Source organism: Podarcis vaucheri (genome assembly GCF_965113315.1).
Source record: "Podarcis vaucheri genome assembly, chromosome: 6".
Classification (NCBI taxonomy): domain Eukaryota; kingdom Metazoa; phylum Chordata; class Lepidosauria; order Squamata; family Lacertidae; genus Podarcis; species Podarcis vaucheri.
Genome location: NC_138764.1, coordinates 44,407,113 through 44,425,063, shown reverse-complemented (window position 1 = coordinate 44,425,063; position 17,951 = coordinate 44,407,113). Strand labels below are relative to the sequence as shown.

At 40.0% G+C, this 17,951-nt stretch overlaps 2 protein-coding genes and 1 long non-coding RNA gene across 7 annotated transcripts in view; 2 read left to right on the top strand and 1 right to left on the bottom strand.

The window, feature by feature from the left end:
- The window catches only part of DNAJC6 (DnaJ heat shock protein family (Hsp40) member C6), a 55,654-nt gene extending 50,668 nt beyond the window's left edge, over nt 1-4,986 (top strand). For all 5 annotated transcript variants that reach the window (XM_082227554.1, XM_082227551.1, XM_082227550.1 and 2 more), the window contains 3 exons: nt 414-559; nt 1,842-2,018; nt 2,989-4,986. In XM_082227554.1, coding sequence (XP_082083680.1) covers nt 414-559; nt 1,842-2,018; nt 2,989-3,090 — 425 coding nt within the window. In that variant the 3' untranslated portion in view covers nt 3,091-4,986. The remainder of the gene's footprint in view (nt 1-413; nt 560-1,841; nt 2,019-2,988) is intronic.
- The window catches only part of LOC309534981, a 131,822-nt gene extending 124,740 nt beyond the window's left edge, over nt 1-7,082 (bottom strand). The window contains exon 1 of the long non-coding RNA XR_014220948.1: nt 6,542-7,082. This is a non-coding gene — a long non-coding RNA (uncharacterized lncRNA). The remainder of the gene's footprint in view (nt 1-6,541) is intronic.
- A 154-nt stretch (nt 7,083-7,236) lies between these two features.
- On the top strand, nt 7,237-17,787 carry LEPROT (leptin receptor overlapping transcript). Its single transcript, XM_082227618.1, has 4 exons — nt 7,237-7,373; nt 9,137-9,212; nt 10,432-10,618; nt 15,812-17,787. The coding sequence occupies exons 1-4, from the start codon at nt 7,358-7,360 to the stop codon at nt 15,926-15,928; spliced, it is 396 nt and encodes a 131-aa protein (XP_082083744.1). The 5' UTR covers nt 7,237-7,357; the 3' UTR covers nt 15,929-17,787.
- Nucleotides 17,788-17,951: the final 164 nt, after the last annotated feature.

Here is a 17,951-nt window from a genome sequence, read left to right as displayed (position 1 = left end):
CAAATAGTTAGAAGGCATCTAGTTCTTATTTATCACACTATTTTATTCAATTTGAATTGCTGAGTGAGTTCAAGTTCAAAACGGGCAAGCAAAACTTGTAAGATTCAACTAGGAGATCCTGCTTGTACATGGATAATTTAGAAAGGGTGATGTGCTAAGTGACTTGTGTTTTTAGAGTGGCCTGTACTCAGCAGAAGGGTGAATGTGCCAACTTTCTCACAACGGTGGTGTTGGGAATAAAAGTGCTTAAACTCCTTCTGTTTGCGCTGCAGAGGAAAAATACAGGTATGCCCATATGTACTTCTCTGCATCGTATGGAATGATTTTGTAAAGTATTTAGAATAATGTGACATTTATATCTTCTTAAATCAAGTAATACTTCCTTTTAACACTCTATACTTTTTCCCATTAAGAATCCAAACCAAAAGTGTCTGCTGATTTTGAAGACCTCTTATCTGGCCAAGGCTTTAATGCTCACAAAGACAGAAAGGGACCAAGAACAATAGCAGAAATGAGGAAAGAAGAAATGGCCAAGGAGATGGACCCTGAAAAATTAAAAGTAAGCTGAATGCTTCAGATTTGATTTCCAAATTGTTCAAGATTTTGCTTTGACTGGATTGTATAATAGTTGAATATTTAATGCTTCAGAGATGTTTTACGATGCAAGCATGATACCAAGATCAGTAACAAGAACTTGTCAGTATTTAGGTTTTGCATGCCTATATTTTTCTAAAAAACTTCAGTATCCACACAAGGGAACTGATTGTCCAAAACTGAGAAGGTGCGGGTGGACTGTGTCTAAATGTAGGTAAGACTCTGTCTTGATGGTAGAGACTCCCTATTTGTGTAGGAAAATAGTGTGGGAGAAGCATTAAAACAGTTCCCCCATCTCCGTTCTCCTAAGCTCTGTGTGGGTGAAAGTTGGCATGTATTCTTCCCTCATGTTACCTGGGAAATATCTCTGGCAGTAGAGGACAGCATGCAGGTTCTAGGTCTTGGCCTGTGTGGGGAGCAAGGGCTGGATCAGGAAAAAGGGCGGCCTTCGGCCTGCTCCCCCAGACCTTAATTCCCCCCCATCAATTTTTCATAATCAGCCAGCTTCAATCCCTTCAACAAAGGGTGTGGGGGCGGGGGGCTAAGCCCACTTAGCCCAGCTTCTCCCAGCAATGGCTTTGGTCATGGGGGACTCTAAACCCATTTTGCTCTTTTCTAGTTACTGTTTAAGGGGTGAAAAGGGCTGTGATCACTATGGCAAATGAAGGTGTTTAGATGGAAGATAAGTGCAAAATTCACTATGCCTTCTGCTCCAACTTTCTTCATATGGTCTGTGGGTTCCAGCTAATCACTAGTTGGAATGATTACCAGAAAAACTTGTGAATAATTATTATAATTAAACTGACATTAATCTTTTATGAAGGACTAAATAGGGTCTGTCCCAATAATGGTACAAGTCTTTAATTTGGAGGATTATGAATTATGTATGCAAGTTACCTAATATTTATTTTGCTAAGTTTATTCTATTTATATTGTTGAATCCTTGGGCATGTGATTCACACTAATTTCCTTGGTCACTAGCTATATCCATGTATCCCACGATTTTAATTTGGAGAGTTACAGAACAATACTAGCTGAATCTCCATATTCAGAAGCAGTTTTATGTATCTGTTCTTGGAGGTAACAATTTGACGTTTCCATTTGATGATATCTATCTCCTTTCTTTCTGAGATCCAAAGCAAACTGGGAAGAAGCAAACTATAAACTGTTCCAATCAAATAAATATTCATGCTAGTATAGATATTCTCTTGCAGTTTGGTTTAGTACTACATTATCTATTTTCACAGATCCTTGAATGGATTGAAGGAAAGGAGAGAAACATAAGAGCCTTGTTGTCCACAATGCACACAGTACTATGGGAAGGAGAGACAAAATGGAAACCTGTGGGCATGGCAGATCTTGTTACTCCAGAGCAAGTAAAGAAGGTTTACCGGAGAGCAGTGCTTGTTGTGCATCCTGATAAAGTAAGTAATAATATTTTATGTTAATCTGTTACTTCATGTACTAGTTTAATGATTCCTACTTGATCCATCCCTGCAATTACTTTCACCATTATCACTTTAAAACAATATGGAGCGAAGAGTCACTGCAGTCCACTGAAAATCTTTGGTGTAGCAATTATTACCAGTTGTGTGGGAGCTTAGGGAAAGTTTATTGGGATAATTTCAGAAATAGTCTGAAAATGTGATATGGCTCAGTCAAGTGGATGAAAATAATAAGACCTTGCATGTTTACTAATTATGCTTCTGGTTTGAGTTTTGCAGCAAAACAAATTGTTTTAAAATAAAAACTGTGGTTCATAAAACTGATATGCTTAGGCTAAGAATTAAAGTCTGATGGGTCTGAAAAAAATTAAACAAGGGGAAATGTTGATAGATTGTGTGGGAAAGGTGTGAGGTCATGGTGAACAGCATTACTTTATAGCTCAAAACTATATCAATAGGTAAATACTACGCTGGCCTATTGGAGGTTGTAAGTCTATCTTCATAAGAACTACAGATTACAATAAAGTGAATTCACTAAAGGCAAGTGAAAATGTACCAGGAGCAACCACAACCTACTTTTATAGTGTCATTAAAACATACCCTATTATCCCAGGGTAAATGCTGCAAAAAAACATGTATGCACAGATCAAAGATATGCTTGCCTTTTATGAGTAAGAATTGCCTCTAGGCAGCTAGGTAGGAAAACTTTATACTACGTTGACTGTTTCTTTTAATCTACAAATACCTGATAAGTAGATGTGGGGATATAGGCTAGAAAAGATTTTTGTCAACTCGTAACTATTCTGGGTTAATTCAGGGTTGCATGCCACCCTTTTCAGCATGAGCGTAAATTATACCTACACTCTGCTATTGACTTTCTGTATGAACAGTGTCATCTTTAAGCTTATTTTAATATGTTTGTGATGTATCTTGTTTTGCTTTCTTGTAGGCTACGGGGCAGCCATATGAACAATATGCAAAGATGATTTTTATGGAGCTCAATGATGCCTGGTCAGAATTTGAAAACCAAGGCCAAAAGCCCTTGTATTAGCGTACTTCCTCAGACATTGCTGTAGACCTGTGCTAGTGCTCATATAGTTCCTTGCCACAAGATTTTCACAGCTGAATTAGTATCTGGCTGGAAATTTGGGAAAAAATAAGACTAGCCCTAACACTAAAACCTTTTCGTATGGAGAGTGGGAAGGTATGGAGGCTGCTCCTTAGGTATGCCATGAATTACAGATGCAAAGAGAGGAGTTATAGAAGTTAATCTTATAGTGTTCTTTCAGGTATAAACAGGGTAGGTAAGGATGCATTCTAGAAAACTGGGATTGCTTGTCTTGGAACAAGTGAGGTGAAATGAATGGTCTCTCTCACTACGAACCAAATAGATGCTGTGTCACTAGGAATGTGGCTTAGTCTTGAAAGTTTGTATCCAGGACAAGCTTTGTCAAAACAAAGCATAAGGATGTTCATATGTGGTTATTTGCTGTACACTAAACTCTCATAATAATTTGACCCTTCAATTACTTCTTGTAATGTTTCTTTTTTTTTAATATGACAGCTAGGCAACTGGATATGTCTTCGGCAACTTACTGCTGCCTTAAACATAGTACTGTATTTCGTGTTTCAGACAAGCAGACAGCTAGACATTTTACACCAACAAAGAATTTGGGAAGTGTCTTTAAATTATTATTTATTTATTAACATGCAAAAGCCTGTTGAAGCATTATCCCAAATCAACAGACCACTAAAGTTGTTTGCTGTTCATTATTATTAAAGTAAGGGTGCAAGAATACCTTGCAAAAAATTCCCAGTTAAAAAACACTTTGAAACCTGCCTCTGAAACAAACTTTGCTGCCTTCTTCAGCATTGTGAAGTTATGTGCTTAATTGATTCAAAATGTATTTCTAAATTGAATCAAATATCCAGTTTTTCCAGAACATTTGTGAACACAAGCTAATGTTACCATGTAGACTCAACTTCTGAACTTCTATAGGTAACTTACTATGTTCATGTAGTTTTGTAAGATCTGAGGTGAGCAAAAAATACGAAAATTTACTTACTTACTAAAATTATATTGGCCCAGTAAGCAATAATGTTCATATATTCACATTATGGTATCTGATGATAAAACAAAAGTATGTTCTCTCATCTAATGAAACTAATTTTACATAGCACTTTGAACTGTTTCTCCTTTTGCAGAGAAACTTATAACGGGAGTTTTATTTATTGACATTTCCTGAATGAAATCTGGTCTCTGCCTTGCATGGGGTAGATTAATATTATCTCGTCTCCTCTCCTTTAAGCAGTTGATAGTTAAGTCAACGTGCAGCAACAGCCATGTGAAACTTGGTTGGTTATAGAGGTCCAATGTGTTTATAGATGCTGATTTGATATCTTTCTTGAAAACCAACTATCTACAGGCTGTTGAAGGCATCGTGCCACCTGACTCCATTGAACATTGGATCCCATTATGCAGCCGATTTCTTCATGGAGCTGTTGCATAGTAGCTACAAAAGTCACTGTATGGGGGGAAATGGTAACCTACACCTGCCTTTTTGATGTTCAACAGGTGGACAAAAAGGTTTCCACATGCAGGGAAAACTCTCTAGATGACGTGAAAATCTTGGTCAAATTGGTGTTTTAAGACAATCTGTTTTCTGTTGTTCTATTTTCTTTATAGTGGAAAACCCTTTTCTGCAGATACAGCATGTCCACCAGCCTACGTTTATTTTTATATTAAATGCCATCTTTTTGTTGTATTGATCCATTATTTATTGCCATTACTGCCAATGTGAAACAAAACACCAAGCTCTCCTTTTTATATGTACAAGATATTAAGACGTTTGAACAACTATAACAAACTGGATGTTATTTATTAACATATTATGAAATGTTTTGATCAAGTATGTGCTTGTCTATTAAAAACATTTTGAAATGTGAATCATGTTCCTGTGACTTGTTTTAATCTTTCATTCACTTCTGTAGACATTGTGTGAGTTATGCTTATGAAATATAAATGGATTCAGTTAATGTAGCATCAGTTTTTGAAATTACAAAAATAACATTAGCTTTGTGCATCAGACTAATAGATCTTTTTTTAAAAGCCGAGGATAAATTCAAATTTTAACAAAATAAATATATCATTTAAGCTTTATCTAGTTCAGTAAAAAGGAAAAAAACTTACCCAACTTAAACACCTTCTCTAACTGCAGTGCAGTGCTTTCAATGGTGCATGAAAGTGAGACCTATGTGTCAAAACTACTGAACCCAAAAGGGTTTTTCCTTTTCCTTTTTGTCCTATCTGCTCGTCAATGTTCAGGTTTACTGTTCTGACTAAAACTACTATTATAATCTCTTTTTTTTTGTAAATATGCAGTATACTCAATGAACTGTGACTGGTTGAAAGCATTTGTATATATATTAAAAAGGTGAAAGAACTTTCAGTCCTTTTTATTTGTATTTTATCCTATGCAGAGAGAGGAAGATAAAGCGCCTTCAAAGGGGATGTTATTGAGTATATTGATACTGAGGCAGTAGCAGAAGGCGAAAGAAAATAAACCCACTACTCCATGGGACTGAATAACCTGTTCCTGAATGTACTCTCTTGTGTTACCTTACAGTACAATCCTATATGTCTTCATAGGAGTAAGTCCCATTGAGTTCAGTGGAGCTTACTCCTGGGTAAGAAAGAATAGATAGCAATGCAGCTGTAAGTCCTTCTTATATGCTAAGAGGAGCAAATGACTTCATTCTTATATAAACTTAAAACTATTGCTCCTCTTTCTGAACTTGTGTCTAACATTATAGAATATGTGTTTTACTGAATGCAAAAATGCTTCTAGCTGCCATGTTTCCCAGCTTTATACTATAGAAGCCAACTCCTGGGGGCCCCCACAATAAAATATTTGAGGTGGCCGGGCCCCCACAAAGTTGATGGGCATTCCTATTCAAATGGGCTGTGTGTGCACTGCGTCATGTGATTGATTATGTGGTGCAGGGCCCCCACAATATTTTATTCAGGTTGGCGCGTCTGCTTTATACAAAACATTGGCATTGTGGTGAAATCACTTTCTGCTGTGGAGAAAATTGCAGTAGGAAACAGTAGAAAGCATGAATTTGAAAGGTGTGTGGGTATATAAATATGCATGAGGACCCTAAGGAGCACTAATTAGACAATGCTTAATGCTTGATTTAAGTAATGGAAACCCCTGGCTGTACAGATGTCACTCATATTTCTAAATACAGTGGTACCTCAGGTTAAGTACTTAATTCGTTCTGGAGGTCCGTTCTTAACCTGAAACTGTTCTTAACCTGAAGCACCACTTTAGCTAATGGGGCCTCCTGCTGCCGCCGCGCCGCCGGAGCACGATTTCTGTTCTCATCCTGAAGTTCTTAACCCCGAGGTACTATTTCTGGGTGAGCGGAGTCTGTAACATGAAGCATATGTAACCTGAGGTACGACTGTATCCATGGGTGTGTGCAGTCAAAAGACTTACCCTCGCTGGAAATGGATCTACATCAATGGATCCATACAAGCGCGATTTGTTTGGGCGAAAAAACCAGCATGCCCACAAACTCCCACTGACTTCTTTTGAAACTGAGGTGATGAATTGTGCATGGCTGGCACGACAGCGCTTGCTTGCTGAGGTCTTTGCCTTCCTTAACAGGGCCATCCTACGAAGTCTGTCTGCTCTGAAGTAGGCCCCGCTAACCTCATGGGACTTACTCCCAGGGAAGTGTGTCTGGGATGGCAGCCCAGACTAAACAGCAATTTAAAGTTCTTTCTTGTTTTTGTTTTTAAGATGGAGATAATATCAGACGAGCACATGCCCGACCTCAAAACCAAGGTTTTTGCTCTGTGGGGCCTATGCTTGACCCTGAAAGTGAGATAAGAGGCCGCCCAAGCCTTTGCAATCCGAATATGCTCTGGGAGGGCAAAGGGAAATGTGGGTGGATGGATCCACAAAAAATATGTTTGAACATCTGGCACAAGCAGCAGCAGCAGCAGGACCAGGAGCAGTATTTTAAGGGCCATTTCTGAGGGAAATTCCCCTCCCTTCAACTGCCTTGGCGCCGCCCTGAGGCAGTTCATAGGCGTGAAAAGAGTCTTAGTTTCTTTTTTTAAAAAAGAAAGTGCTGCTTCTTTGTTGTTGTTGTTCCCTTCCCCCTGCGAGAAGGGGAAGGCTTAGAGCAGGAGCCACGTGAGCAGAAGGCGGAAGAAGTCGACACATCCTTCTCCGCCTCCTCTGCTTCGTCGTCCAGCGAGAGAGGGAGCGAGCGCAAAAAAGGCGCCCCGCAAAAGAAAAGGAGACATGGCGGGGATTAAAGGTATCGGGCCGCTTCTCTCCTCGCGCGGCGGGTGGCCTCTGTCTCTCTTTCTCTCTCCCTCCGCTTTCCCCGTCGGCGCGGCTCTCTCGCTCCGCCGTCGCTATGGCTACCTCGTTCCCGCCCCTGCCCGGGGAAAGTTCCTCTGCAAATACGGCTAAAGGAGCGTTTCGCTGTGCAGCCCCCTCTCGGTTGTCTGCAACAACAGACTCCTCTCTGGCGCTGGGTCTCTTCCTCCTCCTTCCTACGCCCTTTTCCAGGGTGTGGATGTGAAGCACGCGGGGTGGGGAATCCGGAGGCGCCGGCGAGGGCAGGGCTCTTTTCTCTGGAGCAACTGCCGAGAAAGGCTCTGGCCGGTCACATTTTGCTGAAAATTCCTTTCCCTTGAAGCCTATTTAAAAGTTCAGGGGTTTTCCCAGCTGCTGTGACCCACCCCAAACCATTGTTTTACATGCGATCGGTTTTGATTCGAAAGCAAAAAAAAAAAGAAACCCACTATAGTTCTTACCAGTGCTTTTCTTTAAAAAAAAAAAAAAGTTTATGGGTACTCTCATTTTCCTACTCATTGAAATACTGCCCCTCAAACTTAGATTCATAAAATGTTTAGGGGTATGCGTCCCCCCAGAATAAAATAACTGGTTCTTACAAACTTTTGGTCTTCTAACTCTGTTTATTGTGGTCACCGAGGTAATGAGTATACAGCTCTTGCAGAGTGTGATACTTCGTTTAAAATCTCTTTCCATCCCAATTACAGAAGTATAATTTAAATGATCAGTGAAACCCTTAAAAAAAAAAAATCCAGCAAGAGGGTCCCATCCTGGAAGTATGGCTGTAGAAAGTGAAACAAACGTTATTTACTTCATAAGATCTATACACCACTTGATAGCAAAAACAAACAATCCTCAAAGTGGTTTGCAAAAAACAAAACAGTAAAATCAAGGAAAATTCAACAAACCCTACTTTAAAACACACAAAAGTTAAAATACTAAAACATTGAAATTACCTCGGCTTTCTCTTTATTTAGGCTTGTCTAAATGCAAGAAGTAGTGACAACCACCAATTTGGGATAACTTTTAAAGAAGAGATGACAAATTCATGGAGGATCAGGCTGTCAGTGGATACTAACCATGATAAATGCACTACCTCTACTGTTGGAGGCAGCAGGCCTCTGAAGGCCACTTGTATAGCATCACAAGTGGCGGGGGGGGGGGAGCTGTTGCACCCAGGTCCTGGTTCTGGGCTTCCCATAGGCATCTAATTGGCCACTGAAGAGGATGTTGGGGCATTGGTCTGATCAATCAGGCTCCTCATATTCCTAAGGTAGATCAGAATATACTGGTAGATCTCTGGGTGATAGCATTAGATTACTAATGGCAGCAACAAGGTGATTTCCACTCCACCCCTATGGAGGCTGCTGAAATGAAGAAAGCTAGCCAGGAGTGGATTTTTTTTTACATGAAATGACTGTGAGCTCAGTTATGTTCTGGTACTGGAAAGAAATTCCTAGGTTCAGGAGCCACTTTGGTATTTAATTCTAACTGTTTTGTTTTTAAATGGCTCTGATTGGAGTTCCAGTAAAAAACAAAGTAGATCCAACAAGCCTGAATTCTGACCACCTCTTGAGATCGAACATCTGCTGTATCAGGAAGCTACATCTTTAACTGCAATGTTGGATCACTTTGTGAATTAAACTGCACAAACTGTGATTGTACAAATGTATGTTAAGCATGTTAGTGATGTCATTCTTTTTATTTCCACTTGTGTAGCCCTTGTTGGCTTATCGTTCACTGGAGCTATGGGTCTGACATTTCTTGTATTGGGGTGTGCACTGGAAAGTTACGGGTAAGACTGAATTAATACGAGATATATCACTGTTCTATGTTGTGTGATGGGTTTAAGCTTGCTTATTTAGAATGAAATCCTTAAGCAAGCGGTTTATGAACGCAGCTTGAATCCTTTTTTCATTCTTACATCTTTCAGATGATTGAGGGAAATGAACGGCATCAGAGATTGTAACGGGGTTAACGTGTGGGAGAGCAGTCTGACAGCCGAGAAGAAAAATGAAGCTTAGGGTAGTTTGGTAAACCTTTGCTGAAGCAGTGGGTGTTGAGGAATAGAAATTGGCATGTCAGAGAAGATGCAGTAGAATGCTAAAAGGTTCACAGATTAGAATCTGAGCTGATACAGGGGAAGGAGATGACAAGGGGTGCGGGTGGCGCTGTGGTGTAAACCACTGAGCCTCTTGGGCTTGCCGATCAGAAGGTCGGCGTTTCGACCGGGTGAGCTCCCTAAGCTCTGTCCCAGCTCCTGCCAACCTTGCAGTTCAAAAGCATGCCGGTGCAAGTAGATAAATGGGTACCACTGCGGTGGGAAGGTAAACGGCGTTCCCATGTGCTCTGTTTTCCGTCACAATGTCCTGTTGCACCAGAAGTAGTCATGCTGGCCACATGACCTCGAAAGCTGTCTGTGGGCAAACGCTGGCTTCCTTGGCCTGAAAGCGAGATGAGCGCTGCAATCCCATATTCGCCTTTGACTGGACTCAACTGTCCAGGGGTCCTTTACCCCTTTTTTAAAGAGATGAAACTGCAGAAAACAAGGGGCAAAGAAGGGAGGAGGAAGAAAATGCAGTTGGGCTGGAAAACTGAGTATCCTGAAGTGAGCGGAAGAACAAATGTATATGGCCCTATATTTATACTTCAGTGACTTTTTCCTATGTACAGTGGTACCTCTGGATATGAATTTAATTCGTTCCGGAGGTCCGTTCTTACCCCAAAACATTTGCATCCAGAGGTGCCTGTTCTGCGCAGGTGTGCATGACGGTAACCTACTTCTGCATAGGCGCGGGCGGCGGAAACCTTTCCGTTATTTCTGGGTTTGCTGCGTGCGTATCCTAAAGTATTTGCAAAGGGGACAGTACGTAACCCAAGGTTCCACTATATATAGTTATGTGTATATTTCTGTGCTCAGCTGTTACGATTTCAGAGGATGATAATAGGTTGTGCATAAAATTCATTTTATACGGCATTAACTTCTCCCATCCTTTGTGTTTGTCATTCTGCAGCGTCTACTGGCCTTTATTTGTTTTGATATTTTACTTCATAAGTCCTATTCCCCACTTCATCACAAAAAGAGTAAGCGATGATACTGATGCCGCAAGCAGCGCCTGCAGGGAGTTGGCATGTTTCTTCACGACTGGAATTGTGGTTTCTGCCTTTGCGTTTCCTATTATCCTTGCACGCGTTGAAGTGGTAAGGTCTTATCACCAGAAAAGTTTATATGTCACCTTTTGACCCCTCACAGTCCTGGGCAAAATACAACATCCCACTCTTCTGATTGCTCCATTAGCACATGCATTTCAGCTTGCCAGATGGAATGACCCCCCCAAAAAATCCTTCCCCTGTATGCTGTTTCCTCACATTCAGTCAAAAAAAATATTTTTTTTGGGGGGGGGGGAAGCTTGGTGCTCAAGCGGAAGTCCTTGCACAGGGCTTCTACTGATGAGAGTCATTAGGTAAATCCCACGCCCTGTTTTTCTGGTGTATGGCACATTGCCTTGCAGATAAACACTTCACAAAATGAGTCATCTTAATAATGTCTTCTGGTTAAGTTGCTGCTCACAGTAAACCAGACAGAGCACCAAGCATAACTTCACAGATGTCACTGTGAGTGATGCTGCTGCCCCCCTTTTTTTAAAGAAAAGTTTACATTAAAAATAATAATTGCTCAGCACTGTAAATAGAAATACTGGGTGAGGCGGCCACTGCTAACTTCTCAGGTGAGGGGTAGGACCCAGAGTAACTGAGGATAAAGAAAGTTATCCCAACACTTTTCCAGACCCTCTCAGGAATCCACAGAGGCCTGGATGCTTCTGGTTCTTGAGGTGCCCAGCCATAATAACAAAATGTCAATATATGAAAACAAAGAAAGCACTAAAAAGAGTGCAACGTTAAATAAGTTATTTAACAAATGATTCTTCTAACATATGCCTTTTACCAGATCACCTCTTGTTTAAATTTTCAGCTGTGTGATAGTGTCACATTTAGGTCCAGTGTGCATAAAAGCGAGTTGTCAAATGCCAAAAAATTAACAAGTGACTAAATATAAGCCCCCCTTTGAACTTGTAGCCCAAGCTGAACAACCTTGGATTTGCCCTGCCCTTGCAGTTACAGTTCTGAGTGAGGAAGTTGCTGTTATTGCCATTAATTTCTTTAGTCCCCATATCTCTGGGCTCAGACCCTGACATGCACTGGGGATGGAGCCCAGAGGTACTGTGATTGTAGCTGACTCAGCCAGTGTTGTAAAAAAAATAGTGCCGGGTGTGAGGCAGACACAGATGCTAATAACTTCCTTATTCACATTGTCTCTGGAATCCAGCATGAACACGAGAGGGCAAAAAGTTTGTAGTGAGCTGTGCTGTGGGTATGGGTGCGTGTGTACATGTACATACAGATGTCAGTTCCTTCACTCCTGACCTTCATGTGTTTAGTGTTAAGGCCTGAAGAGGGCTTCTTAAGTGCACTTGGCTGAACCCCCATTTTGCCCTCAGACTGAAGCAGAATGATAACTTTTTAATAATAATAATAATAAATAATAATTTTTTATTTATACCCTGCCCTCCCCAGCCAAGGGTGGGTTCAGGGCGGCTAACAAGCAATAATAAAAACAAGTTGAATGATTACAACTTAAAACAAAATTAAAATACAACATTAAAATATTAAAATGCCTCATTAAAATGCCTTATCGCAGGAGGAGAAGGAAAAGAAAAAAGAAAGAGAGGGAGGGAATCAAATTGGATCCAAGCCAAAGGCCAGGCGGAACAACTCTGTCTTACAGGCCCTGCGGAAAGAAATCAGATCCTGCAGGGCCCTGGTCTCATGAGGCAGAGCGTTCCACCAGGCCGGAGCCAGAGTTGAAAAGGCCCTGGCTCTGGTTGAAGCTAATCTAACTTCCTTAGACACTAGGGTGTTGCTATTTATGGACCTTGAGGCTCTCCGTGGGGCATACCAGGAGAGGCGGTCCTGTAGGTACGAGGGTCCTAGGCCATGAAGGGCTTTAAAGGTCAAAAGCAGCACCTTAAATCTGACCCTGTACTTCACTGGGAGCCAGTGCAGCTTGAAAAGCACTGGGTGAATATGCTCCCATGGCAGAGACCCCGTGAGGAGCCTCACTGCAGCATTCTGCACCTGCTGGAGTTTCTGGGACAGCTTCAAGGGCAGCCCCGCATAGAGCGAATTACAGTAGTCAAGCCTGGAGGTGACCATCGCATGGATCACTGTGGCCACTGTGGTCTTCTTGCATTGTTTACATGCATTCTGGTTCGTTTCCTTTTGAAAACTATATTTCGCAATAAGGTTTTCACGTGAATAAACCACTGGTTGTGCGGGTGGAATTCTGAAATCTCTGCAGTAAATGTTTTCTAACTGCAGTCTAGAGGAGTGTAAACACCTAGCTGAACTTACGGGGGTTTAGGCATAGTTAACACACACTGGATTGCATTGTCTGGCTTTGATGACAGGACCTCCTTTATATGCCCACCTGTGCTTGCAAGTATGCGTAGCAGGACTTCATACTGCTTTCTGTTATCTGCTCGGCAACTTTTCCAAATCCACAGAGAGCAGGAAGGCAGAAGGAGGTGCTTCATGCTGTGATTACTGATATCAGCAGTTGCTCACCTTCCATGTTTTAAGAATGCAAACTATTACCTGCTTTAATGCTTGGCTCCCCTGAATTATTTTTGGGTGTTTGTGTTAGCTATTGCAGATGCTGTTTTGGCTTTCATTCAGGTATTCCTCTCTATCTGCTTCCCTACCAGCAGGAGTAAGTGAGTTCAGCAGTTTCAGTAGGCGAGAGCTGCTGCCCTTGCATGTCATTATTGTGCTCTGTTCTCCTTCCCCTGTTGGTTGCCTGTGACAAGATAGGCTAATGACAACCATACTGGACAGCAGAATGCTGGCTGTCTTGCTTCCAGTGTCCTGTTAGAAATCCTTTGAAACTCCAGTCTCCAGCTCACTGTTCTTAAAACATCCCTCCCATTCACAAATGGTGAACAGTCTGTTTCACCCAATTTACATTTCTATCTTGTTTACTGTTCTGTTTGCTCTCATTCACTTTGGGACCTTAATAGGACAGGTTAAGATAAATAATTTTTTTCGGTTAGTGCACTTGACTTTGCCTTAATGATTAAGCCAGGGTGCTTTGTTACCAGAATAGAAGCACGTAAAGATATATTTATATCTTTCTCTACTAGTATTCTCCCTGGTTTTCTTACTCCCGAGCCCTTAGTTGAGGTTCCATAAACTTGTTATGTCTAGAATTCTCCTTTCCAAGATCTTATCTAATTTATTTTCTAGTAGTAGTATATAGTCATACCTTGGGTTACAAACATGATCCGTGTGGGAGGCACGTTCGCAACCCACAGCGCTGCATCTGCACACGCGCATGATGTCATTTTGAGTTTCTGCGTGAGCGCCAAAACCCGGAAGTAACCCGTTCTGGTACTTCTGGGTCCGCAACCCGAAAACGTGCAACCCACATCGTTCGTAACCCAAGGTATGACTGTATACATCTCCCGCTACTTAGTCCATTTCTCTTTGTTAAGAATGTTAAATAAGAATAAATAATACAGTCCGACCACTAGAGAGAGCTCTAATTCCTTTTCTTACCAAACAATGTTTTGCTAAAGGCTGAAGATTGTAAAACATCTGGAAATGCAGAAACCATGGGTGGGAGGAACATTTTTACAGGTTTTTGGTGAAAGAAAATCTGTACAATACATATAAAACCCAAAATTACTTTACTGGAAGAGCTTAAAGTGAATAATGGCTAAGCCAATAGAATTTTATTTGCTGATCTATGTGGCATATTTATGAAATGTAAGAATATAAGTGCTACGCAGCACAGTGCTTTGAAGTAAACTGCACAGAGTTCTGTGAGACTTATTTGCTCTGAAGTACAGTAGATCTTTATAGGTTTGCAGCATCAATTGTATTGAAACAATATTTCTCAATAGTGCCAGTGCTAGAGATGGAGTTTTGAAAGTTACTGCTTCCAAAGGTATTTAGGTATATCTTAGTTTTTGTTAGTTGGGAAAACTTAAATAAAATACTGTAGTAGAAAGTATCGAGTTTGTGTTATGGGTCTATAACTTTAACAAATAATAAAACCATGTAATAAAACCTACATTTTGTTTACTACAATCATTTTACAGCTTCTAGCTTTTTTAGGTGCTTTTATATAAAAAAGACTGCTAGCAGTAATAATACCATTTTATTTTATTTTTTTAAAAAACTTCCATATTTTTAGAAAGTTCAGAAAACCTATAATATAATCAAGAAGTAGCATTAATATGTATATTGAGCCAAGCAGTGTTACTATAAAGTTTATATCATCAACTTTTAAAAATGGGCTGCTTCCTTGGATCATTGTTCTCAATCTTCCATGTCTGCTTTTTGCTTAATAGTGTGCATGTTTTCAAACAATATTGGTTTGCGTCCCCTGATGCACAAGATCAGGAATTGAAGGCTCAGTGAGAAGCACAAGAGATTAGTGACTGTGTTGTTCAAATGTCTTTCTGCCTTCCCTGTTGCAGGAACTCAATGTTCCCAGGTTGACCAGAGTTGTTGCATATACGTGCATTTGAAAGTAGTTTTCCAGCACCAAGTTCTGAGAATAATGCTTGGTGGACCTGTAATCCTATGCCTATTTATCTGGGAGCAAGCACTATTGAATTAATGGGACTTATTTTTGAGTAGACAGATAGAGGTTTGCCCTATTAGTCAATAACAATCACTTAACAGTTTAAATTTATTTTAGCTGTAAGAGATTTACAACAGTGTAAATTCTTTTTAATATTATTTTAAAACATTGTTTTTCCAAAACCATTTTACTCACCATTCAAAGATAAATGATATCATATTTGTCTTTATTTTATCAGTTTCACCCAAATATAAGTTTGGCCAAGGTGGCAAAGAGAAGTAATGTGTGGACAGTGGGATGTCCAGGCCTTCATAGTTCTAGTAATGGGGGCAGACTTTTAATTTGCTCTTTTGAGAAGACTATGGCTGGCTGCCGCTAAATTACTCTAAATGATTTCCCCCTTCCATTGTGGATGAGCTTGAAAAATTACCACTGAAGATCTTGTAAACTTTTCACGAACTGCTCTCTCGACCAGTTTTACTGTACTCATAAAGGACAAATAATTGTATATATATATCACTGCATTTTAGCGAAATGTTTAATTAGTTCCTGTAATGACTACTTAGGTATGTAACAATTTCAGATTACATTAGTTTGCTTGGTGCTCAAAATTTACTGTTTGATCGTAAGCGCTTTTAGCATCCTGATGTTGTATTTCTTTGTATGTGTCTAATGCTCAAAGTAGCGTGCATTTTCTATCAATGAATAGAGAGTAAATCTTTCTTCCTGTTCACTTTGTATTTCAGATCAAGTGGGGAGCTTGTTGCCTTGTTCTGGCTGGAAATGCAGTAATTTTCATTACCATTTTAGGCTTTTTTGTTCTATTTGGAAGAGGAGATGATTTTTCCTGGGAACAGTGGTAGACTTCACCGTGGATTTTCATATGGATCTGCACTTTAGGGCTTACAGGGAGCTTTACTATGACACGGATCTTAGAGTGCATTGTATGTATGTATGTGTATACACGCATACGCATATGATGACATATATTATTTGCATGCATTAATAGCTTTACACTATTGCAAGGCTTCCCAAACTTGGATCTCCAGCTGTTTTTGGACTACAGTTCCCATCATCCCTGACCACTGGTCCTGCTAGCTAGCGATGATGGGAGTTGTAGTCCAAAACCAATGGGAAAAACCATGCACTATTGGATATGGGTCCGCTTTTTGTATCTGGTGCCAGCCTAACACAGGGTAAATGTATTGCCTTTTAAGTACTAGTCTTTCTCTTTAGTTGGATACATGCTACTTGCTGCAATTTGTGAGAATTTTTTGGACTGCAACCTACATTTTGCAAATTGGGACTGTCTTGCAGGTTAGGTGGATTTGCAGTGATGTGGAGTTTCGTTTCAATACTTAAATTTGATACAACTTTTGCTTTTTAAAAACAAAAAAATCCTGAAGTACAGAAAAAAGGTATTGAAAGTATATCAAATGCAAAAAAAAGTTTCATTTTGCCAAAGTGCTGAAATAACTGTAGTAAGCATTTCTTCGTGACAATAGCACAAATACATTTTAATGTTAATGTTTGTAAAATACTCAGACTATTCGATTCTTAAATTACTCAGGGTTTGTAATGCTTTGAGATACACTCTTAAAGAAGAGCTTTTGCATGAGTGAGAAAATGGGATACAATCCTGTAGATACATTTCATTCATTGACAGTTCTGTTCTGTGTTGCTGGAAGTTTTGAGATAATTAATTTTAAAAGTAGTTTTAGCTCTGGTAAGAGTAGAGGTACGAAACATTAATGTACTCCTCTACACGTTTGCTTGGGAGTAACCCAGACACCAGTTTACTCTACTGAAGACAGTGGGATTTATTCCTGAGTCAACATGCATAGGGTTAGGTTGTGAAGTTGCCTTATAAATTATGCTGCAGCAAAAAATTTAGCTCTGATCTTCTTTTCCTGGTGTTCCAAAAGTCTGTCTTTCACCATCACTTTCAAATAATACAGAATACACCTTTTTAAAGGTGGCATGATAAAGGCAAATGATAATGTTCACTTTCTGGTGCAGGGATGGGTATCCTGCAGCCTCTGGCCTTATTTCACGTGGCCTTCAACCTGATTTAATATGGGTATCAAAAAGGGTGTGCCTTGCCTAGCTTTGGGATCTGCCCCTCCAAAACTGACTTTGGTCGCACCCACCTTGACCGAGTGTGACCTTCAAAAGGAGATAGGTTTTGCCATCTCTGTTCTAAAAGGTGCTTTACTCTTTAAAGTGGGAACACAAGTTATTTTATTGGTGAGATACAAAAGTTCCCACCCCCCATTTAATGTGCAAACTCAAATTACTATTTGTGGTGGTGTGAAATAAGAGTTATTGCAAGGGTTATAAAGGTTCCTGTGAGCCTGACACTGCTTGGCTCCAAGCTTGTCATCCTGCCAGTATCTGTGACCATTTATGTTAGCAATTTTCATTATATAGTTTAAAAAAAAAAAGTATTGTGGTACCCTAAATACTCATAGTAATCTTACTCCAAAGTGCCTTTCTCCAAGATTATTGTGTTCTGCAGGAGGCATGTGCATCAAAGCCATGCTGCATGTATTTAATAAACATTGCTTTGCATTCTCTTGTTGACGATGTTTCATATACAGCATATATGAACTTTTGTAACCTTTGTAATTTATGTCATTTGAAGTACTGGAATTGCACAGTATTAGAATACATTTGTGAATGTATTTTTTAAAAACTCAATAAAATTTTACTTCAAAGTCTTTTTTGTGGCGTGTATTCTGAATTATTGCGTCCCTTTTGAGTTTATAACAAATTAAAAGAAGTAAGGACTGCACTGACTTTATCTGTGGAAAGTAAAATATAAATGCAAGTAAAAAACCTACTGTAACTGCAGTAAAATAAAAGTCCCCAAAAGACATGGCTCTA

What these genes read in the sequence shown, in the direction of transcription:
- LEPROT (XM_082227618.1), top strand. An exon ending in TGTGCACTGGAAAGTTACGG is followed by an intron (nt 9,213 to 10,431) that starts GTAAGACTGAAT and finishes GTCATTCTGCAG; the next exon opens with CGTCTACTGGCCTTTATTTG. An exon ending in TCCTTGCACGCGTTGAAGTG is followed by an intron (nt 10,619 to 15,811) that starts GTAAGGTCTTAT and finishes TTTGTATTTCAG; the next exon opens with ATCAAGTGGGGAGCTTGTTG.